Source organism: Corvus kubaryi, unplaced genomic scaffold (assembly GCF_017639235.1).
Source record: "Corvus kubaryi isolate FWS band 111438036 unplaced genomic scaffold, C.kubaryi_AGA036_p1.0 37308, whole genome shotgun sequence".
Taxonomy (NCBI): Eukaryota; Metazoa; Chordata; class Aves; order Passeriformes; family Corvidae; genus Corvus; species Corvus kubaryi.
The window spans coordinates 13,844,475-13,856,256 of NW_024581096.1; the positions used below are offsets into that span (position 1 = coordinate 13,844,475).

The following is an 11,782-nucleotide window of genomic DNA, read 5'->3' on the forward strand; positions in this document are numbered from 1 at the left end:
AGACAGTGCTGAGACAGCTGCTGTCCATGGTCCTTGTGGTGTTATCTGCTGACCACCCTCTTGCCCACAGTGTCCCTGAAGTGGAGGCTGCACTTTGAATTTGTGACCTCTGGGGAGTCGGCGGGAACTTGCTTGGTTCGTGGGAGCCAGTCAGAGGCTGTCACCTGGACTGGAGTGGAGCAGATGGAAGTGGACACCTTCAGCTGGGACTTGCCCATCAAAGTTCTTCCCACCAACCCCATCCTGGCTTCCTATGTATCTCAGTTCTCCAGCACTAACTCCATCACCATCTGAAGTAGGGAGAGGTTGTTGGCCTGCAGAGCTGCAAGCATGTGCCACCAGTAGGAATGGCAGGCAGGACTGTCACCAGTGTGCTGTGGTGCATGCATCCCAGTGTCCCCTTGGATTCATCTGTGATGCCCAGCTGGGCACCGGGCAAGTCTGTCCTGTCTGTGGGTGGAAGAACACTGCTTGATGCAGTGTCTTGTGCTGCAGCCCCCAGCCGGAGCTGGGCCCGTCCTGCCTGGGTGAAGGTGCAAGTCCCAGCACTCAGCAAAAAGAAATCTGCCTTCCCAGAGAACCACTGATGTGCCTTTATCCCATGTGGGGCTTCCAAGAAGGAAAGGCCCAACCCAGGGAGGGGGGAGGGGAACTCTTCCAGTGAAGCTTCATACCACCTGTGGGTGATGGCTGTGCCCCTACAGAGACCCTACAAGCAGAGGTCTGGCATCCAGGTGAAACACAGTGGCCACCTGGGCTGGGTGGGAGCCTGCTCTCCTGCACTGGCACATGTCCTGCCTCTTGGAGAGCTGTCCCACACACATAGTGTAGTGCCTCAGCCACCCCCACCTGGAGGAGGCAGGTCCTGGCTGGCCTGCCCTGTGCTGCTGGCTTGTGCTGGTGACTTGGATGGAAGCCCTTGCTGTGTCAGTACGATCGTGATGATTCAGAACTGAGCAGCACTGAGCCCCTGGGCTGTTGTCTGCCTGGGCTCCTGGGTGTGAAGGCATCCTGCTGGTCTTTGGATCCTTGGGCGGCTGTAGGGAATGCATGCTGTGCATCCAAGAGATGCATGGAGATCTCCCTGCTCAACAGCCAGTTCCCCTGGATTTTTACTAAGCCTCCCCAATGAGCTTTCCTGTTTGCATGGAACTGTAGTAAACATCCGAATGTGCAAAACTAGGCCTTCCCAAGAGTTTTATTTGTACATTGTTCCCGGTGGTAGACACATCCCACCTTCCACAGCAGTCACAGGCTGGAGACTTCCTCTTTGTTCAGTATCTTTATTGCAAGAACAGAAACATCTACACAAGGCTCTCTGCACAGCACAGGCATGGCACCAGCTGGGGCAGCTGCCAGGGCGGTTGCCTCCACCCTGGCACTTGAATTGCTTCTGCTTCCTGAACCCTCCTCACCCTGCTCCCTTGCTAGTGGGGATGGGGGTCTTTCCCTGGGGACATCCTGTTCTGCCACCCAACCTGGGCTGGCTCTGTTGCAGTGTTGCCCAGGGCTGGCCTACAGTGCCAGGGACCACAGGAGCTTTAGGAGCAGGGGCATTAGTGGTTCCAGAGGTGGGTTGTGCCTGCCCCTCCTGCTCTGGGAGCAGAGAAAGGGCTGGAGGGGGTGTGGGGATCCTGCACCAGGGGCCATGGTGACTCCAGTGAGCTCCCCATGGCTGCCATGCAGAGGAGTAGAGGTCTGGCAGGGAGTAGGGAGGTGCTTTGCTTGGGGCTGGATATGGGAATGCAGGACTGCCATGTAGCAGGCTGATTTAGTCCTGTAGCCCTTTTTTTAGTCACCAGAGGTTTTCTGCCCACCTGGGAGGAGATCCTGTAGAATCTGCATTTCCACGGTGTGCAGAACTTCTCACAGGGAGAGTGCCCTGGTTCAGGAAGCTGAAGGCAGAAGCAAAGCTTGGTACCATGGTGTGTGGATAGTGGTTTCCCTCAAAGGTGCCAGCGGTGATGCCTCTACAGGGTGGGTGGGGCAGGTCTGGAGCATGCAGGCGGAATGCTCTGGAAGGGGAGGATGGCGTCGAGGGGCACAGGGCACTGCTGAGCCTCTCTATCTGCTCAGCCCTGCACCCAGCACCTTGTTCACCAGCGGCTCGGGGGTGCCGGCTGAGCCCCACTCGTGCTCCACACTCTTCACACACGGCAGGCTGGGGTTGGCCTTCTGCACTACCGAGATCTGGCAGGTCTGTGAGTCATAGTGGGCCTCACACCAGTCAGGGAAGTCAATGGGGTGCTGGGTGCTGTGGGAGAGGACACGGTGCCGTCAGTCTCCCCAGTTTGTGCCAGGAAGCTGCTGACTTGGGCTGGATGGCTTCCTGCTGCCAGCCCCCTGCACAGGATGTCTCCCAGACCAGCTCAGGCAGGCTGAGACACAGCCCCTGGTGCATCTGGGCATCTTGCTGTGCCGAGACACCCTTTCCAACCACATTGCTTCCCCAGCTCACCCCACCACCCTCAATGCCGTGGTGAGGTCCTGCCCACCTCTGCCTCTTGCTCTGCAGGGTCTGGTGCCCCACAGCCCTTCCAGGGCTCTGATACCTGCTGCATTTGCAGCCACCAGACATCCCCTGCTGCAGGTGCAAGTGGGAATTGATAGCCCACCCCAGCACCCCTTGACCCCTCACTCACGTCTCACAGCAGCCCACACCAATGGGGTGCAGGCAGGTGCAGAGCAGGCAGTTGGTGCTCAGCCACGATTCCCCAAGGGAGAACTGCTTCCCTTCATACTCACAGGGAGCTGCAAAGGAAACAGTGGTGATGAGAACACATGGGCCTGTGCTGAGGGCAAGTGGAAGCATCCTTGACACCCCTGTGCCCTGAAAGAGGGGACAAGAGGTGTCATCATGACCTCCCACCCACCTTATGGTATGGAAGATATATGGTGGTCTGTCCACCGTCCTCCTGCAGGTATGGAATGCCCTGTCATCTGCCATGGATGATGTACCCATCCATCCTCTCGTAGCCATGCCTTGTGGCTCTCCCCACTACCCAGTGGGTCTAGAGCAAGAGGCAAGTGGCTCTTGCTTCCCTGGAGAGGGCAAACCCAGCACCCCTTGGAGTCTGGGCATTTCTGCAGCCCTGGGAGGAGGCAGTGGAGGGCTGACGAGCTGCCCTCCTTCCTTTGCTGCTAGTCCTGCACACTCGGCCCCAGGCAGCCTTTGTGGCCCAGAAAGCTGTTTGTCAGCCAGAGCCCTGGGGAGTTGTTCTGTGGTTTATAGACTGCTCCTTCCACTCACCACTGGCCCATGATCCCATGCCTGAGCTCAGCACAGTCCCTTCCACACTTTGCAGGCATAGGGCAGAGCCCTGCCATGCTGGGAAAGCTGAGGCCTCCTCTTCCCATCGGCCTCTTCCCATCTCACTTCCCCGCTTACCTTTAGCCTGGAAGTAGCATTTGGCCTGGGAGCCTGGCAGCTGGAGGAAGAGGGAAAGAAGCAGGCAAAGCCTGCCCCAAGCACACCCCATCTTCTGTGCTTGCGTGGCCATGGTTGATGTTGAACTGGACTTGTTCGCTTTGCTTCTCTATTGCCTTTGCTCTCTTTCTCTTTCTCTCTGCCTTTTTAATGCTCTTCCCCTGATCCCAACAAGAGATATTTATAAAGTTCAGCTTTACGACCCTGGCCACCAGCTGTGCCCCACTGGAAAAGTTGTAAAACTCATTTCCTGATTTGAAAGGCATGAAAACAAGAGGTAGGATCAAGATTTTTAACAAGCTGTGAAAAGCTGATTCATGCCCTCCAGAAATTTCTCCAGTTGGAAGCCCCTGTGGGTGCAAGGCTCCACAGTGAGGGGAGATCCAAAGGTCCCCAGCAGCGTTGCCCTTGGCAGCGTGGTGAGCACGTAAGCAGCAAGCACGGGAGACCCTGGCTCCTAACCAGGAGAGCTCCAGGCTCCCCTCTGGTCATGCTGAGCCATCACTGCTCCTTCACAGCAAGCCAAGGTTTTGGGAGCATCCCATCTCGCAGTGACCAGAGCAGCGCAAGCACTCTGCTAACAAACAGTGTGGGATGCAAATGACACCATCCTCATTTGGGGATGGAGGTGCTTGCACCCAGCTCCTGGGGACCACATCATGGCACTTCCACCCCAGCCTGGGCTGCAGCCGTGCCAGGTTCATGGCCATGCATAGGCTGGGGGGAACAGCATGTTTGGAATCATAGAATCATAGAATCTGCTGAGTTGGAAGGGGCCCATTAGGATCACCATGCCCAGCTCCTGGCCCTGTGCAGGACACCCCAAGAATCCCAGCATGTGCCTGAGAGCACTTACTGAGCTCTGACAGATTTGGTGCTGTGCCCAGAGCAGACAGTATGGCAACTGCCACTGATGCAGTACAGGAGGGAGACCCAGGGCTCATCTGAGCAGTGGCCAGGAAAGGGGGCTGTACCTGTGCACCTGATGCACCCATGAGGTACTGGAGCTGAGCATCCTCTTTTAGAGCTGGAGACCAGCCCCAGCAAAAGCAGGAAACAGGAGGGATAAAATCAGGAGGTGAAAGTGCTTTTGGGCAACAAGTGACCTGAGAGGTAAACACATTTGGCTGCAAGGAAGGACCTGTGGGAAGTTGCCACACCACCCAGGGATGTGCCCATGGACCTCACAGACCCTCACCCGGAGGGGTTGCCTCTGTGTAGAAGTGATAAGGCTGTTATCAGCCGGCAAAGTGAGGGGATGTGCAAGAGGGAGGAGGTCAGAGCACTGGGAGCCACATGGCCCTGGAGAGCTACAGGCAAAGGGCTGACTTGCCAAAAGAAATTCTCAGCTCTTGTCAGAGGTGCTGCCAGCAGCAGGAAACAGGGCTCTGGGGATGGTCCAGCCGGGGTCTCGGCCAGTGCAGGGCCGTGCCGCCAGTGAGGCAGCATCAGTAGCAGTGGCATATGTGGGTCATCTGCCCCTGCATTAAGCTCCCTGCTTTCTGAGAGTTTGGAATAAATTTACACCTTGACGCGTGAGGCTTAATATCCCTTCCAGAATTTGTATTGGCATTCACTATTATAGCTGGATATTTTTCTTTTCCCTGTAAGTGCCCAATCCCTAATTGAATCCTGCTAAATTTTGGCCTGAGCATTTTCCTGTGGCAGTCTAATTAAGCACAGAGTGAGAAAAAAACTGCTTCCTTTTATCCGCTTTGGATTCACCACCTTTGGATCTGAAGGCACAGTCCCTTCCCTTTAGTGCTCTGGGCCCCTTCACCATTCCATTGCATCCCTGTCCTGCAACTTGTGCTCTCACTGCTGAGGGAGAAGCCCTGGTTTTGCATCCCTTCTTCCCCTTAGAGAATTACCCCAGCCCTCTTGTAGTGCCACAGACGGTGCTGTGTCCCTCGGTGGGGTGGCTGGATGGCAGCAAGTGTGGGATCTGTTGGGAAAGGCTGATAATAAATCAGAGAAATGCTCGGCACCCCCTGCTGACCATGGGGCCATGAGCTGGGATGGTGGAGTGTATCAGTGACAAATGGAACTTGCCCTTTGGTGCAGAGTTGTTACTATATAAGGAGGATAAAAGCTTTCGTTGTCAGAACAGTTAATTAATATTCCTATTGTGTGTTTGGAAAAAGAAGTCTGGCGCACTAGTAACTGCAATGAAATAATCCATCATTGTTTCATCAACAAGAACAGCAAATGTTAAAAAAAAGAAATGGTGAGTTTCACTCAGACGGCCACAGGATTTGGACAGGCTTCCAGAAGAGTGCTCAAATCCTGGGGCGACAGCATCTCTCAGCTGTGTGGAAGGGCATTGCCCTGCTCTGTCAGGAACATGGAGAGGCATACTCAGGATTTCTGTAGCCATTACAGTTTATTAAATAGAGGGTTAAAGCTACGAGAACGTTCATGGCCATTGGGTTTTTCATCACAGCGCTTTGCTGGGAAAATGCAGAGAAAAAGAGGAAGGAGTGTCAGGACACCTCTTGGCACATTGCAGAGGGATCTGGGCAGTGGAGCACTGTCCACACTGTGGCTCTGAATTAGGGAAGGGGCTGCTGGTCCCCCATAGCCTGGTGATCCTGCTATTCCACCTCCTGACCACTTTCCTTCCTCCACTTTTGCATTCCTGGGCACCCGCCTGGTCCCAGCACACACATGCCCATGGGTGATCCAGAGCATTTTGGTCCAGGCTGTACAGGAGGGGGCTTGTAATTTGGAAGCAGTGCCTGGAACTGGGCTTGGTGCTTCAGAGCTTCTGCTTGGGTTCTTGAGGGTGTTGTGGCAGGAGAAGCTGACACCCTCTCCTGCTGTGGCATCCTGGAGGTGGTTTTGCCACAGAGACTGAAAGAAGGCAACTGCTTTTGGTCTCACATCTTGGGGAACAACTGAGATCCAGGCAAGTACTGCAGAAAGGATAAAGGGGCTGGAAGAAGAGCCCCTCTGGAAGTTCAGTCACTCTGATTTGCCAGCCAGAGCCCAATAGCAGGGACCACTGCCTGTCTACATGTGCCAGTGAGCAGCAGTCACCAACTCTGAGTATTCCAGGATCCCACAGAAGGTCATATCCATGTCTCAGCATCCCCCCAGCAGGACCCAGCTCTCCTGCCTGGCCTGGCTCTCAGATTGTAGCTGTGCCTGAGAAAAGCTGGGTGATGCACCCCACCAAGGGCACAGTGCTGCTGACCTCCTCTCCCAGCAATCCCTCTGAAGAGCAGCAGAATGCCCAATGCTGGGGATGGGACCCCACAGATGGGGAGGGATGAGCACCCAAGACAGTGGGTGCTGCAATGAGGTGACAACAGCCCACCTCAGCACTGAAGGAGGCTCAGGGGGGAATAAATGATGCTGGACAAGTTGCCATCAGCAGAATCCAGGAGGGTTATAAAACCTCAATCTCCTGAGCCTTCAGCTGGGGCTGCAGCTGCAGAGCAGGAAGCAAACAGGATCCCGGCTGGCATTGTGAAAGCAAACACCATAAATCCAAGGAAGTGCTGTGATTGCTGTTTTAGGCACTGGGGAGCTTGGCTCCTGCTCCCCAAAGGCATTTTATTTTCTCTCTAAACAAACAAAAAAAAAAGCCAACCAAAAACAAAACCCCAAAAAACAAACAAAAAAAACCAAAAAAGAAAACAAAAAAAAACCCCAAAAAACCCCCGAAAAAACCCACAACCCCAATTTATCACTGGACCGAACTGCCTGGGTGCTGCTGTGGACCCTGAGGCAGCTCTGGGATGTGGGCACCTTTGCTCTACCAGCACCTTAAGGATGCTTCTAGCACCAAAGTACCCAGGGCACCAGGGCAGGTGCAGGAGGATGCTGGCTCTGAGTGATGACCACTCATGAATGCTCACTGCTCACCAGCATGGCCAGTCCCTGGGGAGAGGTGAGCAGAGGGGTGAGGAAGAGATAGGCAGCCAGGAGCTGGGAAGGGGAACAAGAGGAGACAAAGGGCTAACCAGGGAATGACAGCTGGCTCATGGCATCCTTCATCCCACAGCTGGCAAGCCCGATGGGATAGCTCACAGATGCTGGAGTACAGGTGGGATCAAACCCAGCCCCACCAGCAACGAGACTGTTACTCCAAAAAGGGGACAAAGTAGAGGGGGTGTGAGACAAACTTGATGTCACTTTACTCTGCAGACTGGCTGCCTGCTGGATGGAGCTTAATGCCAGTGGAGAAGCATGGGCTGCAAGGCGTGCCCTGTGTCCCTGGCCTCAGCACCCACACCCTGACCCTCCTTGCAGGGGGCAGATGTTCCAGCCCCGGGGGTTAGACACAGTATTTCACAGGGGCTCTACAATCCTGGCTGGATGGTGTCTGGGGGTTCCCTACCATGTGACAGGACCAGCTGTGGGATGGTGTCTGCAGGTCCCCAGTCATGGGATGGGCTCTATGTCCTGGGCAGTCCCACGCTGTGGTTCACTTGGGCTCTCATGCCCTCTTGCCCTCTCTCACATGGTCTCATCCTCCCTTGCTCATGCCCGTACTCCATTCCTTTGGCACTTTCCCAGGTTGTTTGTCCTAGCTGTGGCTGCTCTGCGTCAGGCCAGGTTTTGGCATCAGTGGGTCAGCCAAGCATTCCTGCTACCCTCGGCCCTGGCAGGGTGCTGGCACCCACCCTGGCTCTCCATCACCCTGGGTATCAGCATGGGTGTGCTGCAGCCCGTGGCTCTTCCCGGGCTCCCCCCAAGGAAACGTGCCGGGAGGTCACGGGGTGTTTAGGAAAACAGGCCTTGGCACTTGCTGGCCATACCCGGAAAATAAAAACATCCGGGCAGGCAGCTGCGTAGCGAGTGCGAGAGGCCGGCACTCCATAAATCCCCTGGAGCAGGTGCTTTGTAGTCGGCACAAGGAAATGAGCATATTATTCAGCTTGGCTTAAACCCCAAAATGTTTCCTGTCCTGTGAGTCAGAAATAACCCTGGGAGATCATTCCTTGGCCACACAGAAGCCGCACCAGCCAAAAAAGTGCCAGGTACTTTTTGGCCTGGGGACTTGCTGAGGAGGTCAAGGGTCCAGGCACCCTATTTGGAGGGGATTTTGCCATGGCACTGTCATGCCACCAGTGCTGACCTCAGAATACAAATGGCCTCCAAAATGCTGACGATCCACCAGGGACTCCCAGACTGGTTTTGGGCACCTTGCTTCATTGGGATGCAGGGGCAGGGAGAACCGCAGGAGACCCTGAGGCTGTGTTCTGGGTGGATCCTGCAGATCTCTGGCCTCACTCTGGTATCAGAAAGACAGATCCCCCTGCACAGTGCTTTGGCTGTGTATTGGCACCCACAGGGCCACCCTGGGGTGCCACCCTGCTTTAGGGACACCCTACAGGAAAAGCTGTGGATGGGTGATGGCTTCATGGTGGAAGAGACTGCCTAGGGGGCCGGGGCCCCACATGCTCAGCCTGGGCATCCCAGAGAAGCTGGAGGGGAAAGCACCGTAGCAGGTGTTCCTGGCTTGGCACAGGCAGCACCCACCTGAAGGGGTTCATGGGTGACACTTCCTGTCCTGGTGCCCCGTGAGAACACTCCTAGGCTCCCACCCTGGGTCTGGGGCACAGAGACATGTGGGTTCTAGGGGCTCTCTGCACAGACACACAGGGACAACCCTGAAGTGACACAGGTGCCACATTTATCCACATTTTACCCTTTAAAATATTTGCCTTTGTTCTATTTTTTCCATTACTGGCACACAAAGTTCAAATCCAAACAAGAAGCCCTTCAGGTTCCCTGGACAGCAGGAGCACAGGAATCCCTTATGTGAAAAGGTCACCCTACATACCTGCACCAGTCCCTGTGTGCTTTGTGCCCACCCGGCCAATGCCTCAGTGACCTTCGGAAGGTGTTACTCTCCCATTTGGGATGGGGTGGCAACTTGAGCACCTGCAATAGAGACCCCAGCAGAACCCTGACTCCCACTGGAGTAGAAATGTGAATCCTCGGTGGCACCTTCTCCATCCCTGCCCTCTTTCCACACAGCCTCCAGCAGGAAGGGGCTGCTGCCCATCCATGCTGGACCTCCCCATGACCCAGCACTGTTTGTGGCCTGGCACAGCAGCATCTGCACGACTCCTTCACCTGGCCCTGGTAGTGACAGCCATGCTACAGGCACTCACTTGTGGTGCCTGCCACGCTCTTTACAGCCACCTCCTGAGGCTGGCAGGTTTCTGGCTCCACTCTCGGTGTGGAGGTGAAGGAGACTGGCAGGGCCATGGCCTTGTGCTGCTGCACACTGGGAGGTGGAAAAACAACTGTCAGCTCAGGGGACCAGGGACTTGGTTATGCTTGCCAGGGGAACATGGGAAAGAAGATTGGAACCACAGGAACGTGAGCCCCCCAGGGCTGTGACCTTGGCGCCCATCATGATCTGGTGCAGTCCTAGGACCAGCATTGGTGTCATGAACAAGTGTTTGAGGTCACTTAAAAAATCACCAGCAAGGGTATCAGCATAAAACAGATTTAATATTAAGCAGCAGCACAACAATGGGGTGTGTATGGTGTGTATGGGGTGTGGAGTGTATATGGTGTGTGTCTGGTGTGTGTGTGGTGTGTGTGGGGTGTGTGTATGGTGTGTATGGTGTGTGGGGTGTGTGGGGGGTTCATTGGCAAGATCCACTCTACAACTTGGTAGACAGTTAAGGCACACTGAGGAGAAAAAAAAGCAACAACAAACAAAATCTGGGCAATTAAAAGAGAAATGAACCGAAAACCATCTAGGGTTGTGTTTGTGCATGTGTGTGTGTGTGTGTTTAGGTGTGTGTGACAAAAGGACAGTGAGGGCAAGGATAAAAAGGAATATGGCCTAAAAGCTCAACAGCAGTCACACTTAACACTACTTAACTTACAACTTAACCAATTAACAGAGGAATAACACTTAACAGCATCCAACCTGTGTAATTTAAACTTAACAACTTAGGAAAAGAACAACAGCATTTAACTTAGCTAATAACTTCTGACTTAGCCTTACTTACAGACCTAACTTACTTAGACTGAGGTACTTAAGCATCTAAGAGAGTAGCATTTCCCCCAGACTTGCTATAGCATATGCGTAGGGACATGCACACAGACAGAAAGTCAGTGCAAGCAAGGTACCTATGAGAAATTCCCCTCAGAGGTCAGTGAAATACTCACTCCAGATGGTTTTGCCATCTGCTCAAGGGGCAAAGGCTTGAGCCTTAAGGAGTGAGGGTATCAGCCCAGGATCCATTGTTGTTTGGCGATCCTCCGAGTACAGCAGACTTGAGTTTGCTGGCTCTGAGAGGTGCCACACAGAGGGGTCGCAACCCACCACGATCCAGGAGAGTTCCAAGAGTCTCATTTTGCACCACTGTTTATAGGATTGCAAGAGAGTGGGCTTTAGTCATAACAATGTTTCATCCTGGCCACAGTTTGGGTCGCCACTTTCTTTGAGTATCCCAGAAGAGGGATGTTCTGCCCTTCAGGGAGGAAAAAACAGTTTCCAAGGCTGTTCATAAAAAACCCCAGGAGCTCTATAGACAGCAGCAGTTCATGGAAACAGGCAGTATTTCTGATGAGCTGAAGAAGAGCTGAGCTCAGGTGCTGTTTTTCAAGGCTGAGGCCTAACAAGCATTTCTCAGATCTCAGTGCAGCCTGGAAAAGCAGGGGGGATGCATCACCACAATAGGTCACCGTGGATTCCCATGGACCACCACAGATGGCCATGGACCACTACAGACCACCAGGACCAGGGTGCTGGGCGCAGCTCAGTGCAAGGGAAGACTGTCATCCCAAGGTGTGGGATGTCAGCAGAATTCAATGTGAGACCGTGGCAGGGAAGGTGCAATGGAGTTAGAGAAACCCTAAGGTATCACACGTCTGTGTGTCATGGTGAGTGTATGGTGAGTGTGTGATCTGTGTGTGGTCTGTGTATGGGGTGTGTGTGATGTGTGTATGGTGTGTGTATAACACCACGGTGTTATGGTGCTATACATAACAACACGTGTATGGTGTGTGCAGTGTGTGGGGGGTGTGTGTATGGGGTGTGTATGGTGTGTGTATGTGTGTATGGGGTGTGTATGGGGTGTGTATGTGTGTATGGGGTGTGTATGGGGTGTGTATGGTGTACGTATGTGTGTATGGGGGGTGTGTGCGGTGTGTATGGGGTGTGTGTGGGGTGTGTATGGGGTGTATATGAGGTGTGGGGTGTATATGGTGTGTGTATGGGGTGTGTATGGGGTGTATATGAAGTGTGGAGTATATATGGTGTGTGTCTGGTATGTGTATGGGGTGTGTATGGTGTGTGCAGTGTGTGGGGGGTGTGTGTATGGTGTGTGTATGGGGTGTATATGGTGTGTGTACGGTGTGTGCAGTGTCTATGGGGTG

General features: G+C 54.0%; 2 protein-coding genes across 6 annotated transcripts in view; one reads left to right on the plus strand and one right to left on the minus strand.

Annotated features, from left to right (window-relative positions):
- The window catches only part of RGP1 (RGP1 homolog, RAB6A GEF complex partner 1), a 27,993-nt gene extending 26,811 nt beyond the window's left edge, over positions 1 to 1,182 (plus strand). For all 5 annotated transcript variants that reach the window (XM_042028604.1, XM_042028605.1, XM_042028606.1 and 2 more), the window contains one exon: positions 71 to 1,182. In XM_042028604.1, coding sequence (XP_041884538.1) covers positions 71 to 294 — 224 coding nt within the window. In that variant the 3' untranslated portion in view covers positions 295 to 1,182. The remainder of the gene's footprint in view (positions 1 to 70) is intronic.
- Positions 1,183 to 1,972: 790 nt separating this feature from the next.
- On the minus strand, positions 1,973 to 3,500 carry LOC121664915 (microseminoprotein, prostate associated). Its single transcript, XM_042028609.1, has 3 exons — positions 3,389 to 3,500; positions 2,643 to 2,751; positions 1,973 to 2,254 (listed from the first exon to the last, which is right to left on the minus strand). The coding sequence occupies exons 1-3, from the start codon at positions 3,498 to 3,500 to the stop codon at positions 2,065 to 2,067; spliced, it is 411 nt and encodes a 136-aa protein (XP_041884543.1). The 3' UTR covers positions 1,973 to 2,064.
- Positions 3,501 to 11,782: the final 8,282 nt, after the last annotated feature.

Coding starts and splice junctions, on each gene's coding strand:
- LOC121664915 (XM_042028609.1), bottom strand. CDS start 3,500: ATGGCCACGCAAGCACAGAAGATGGGGTGTGCTTGGGGCAGGCTTTGC. Junction 2,752..3,388: donor ATGCTACTTCCAGGCTAAAG/GTAAGCGGGGAA, acceptor TTTCCTTTGCAG/CTCCCTGTGAGTATGAAGGG. Junction 2,255..2,642: donor GGTGTGGGCTGCTGTGAGAC/GTGAGTGAGGGG, acceptor CCTCTCCCACAG/CACCCAGCACCCCATTGACT.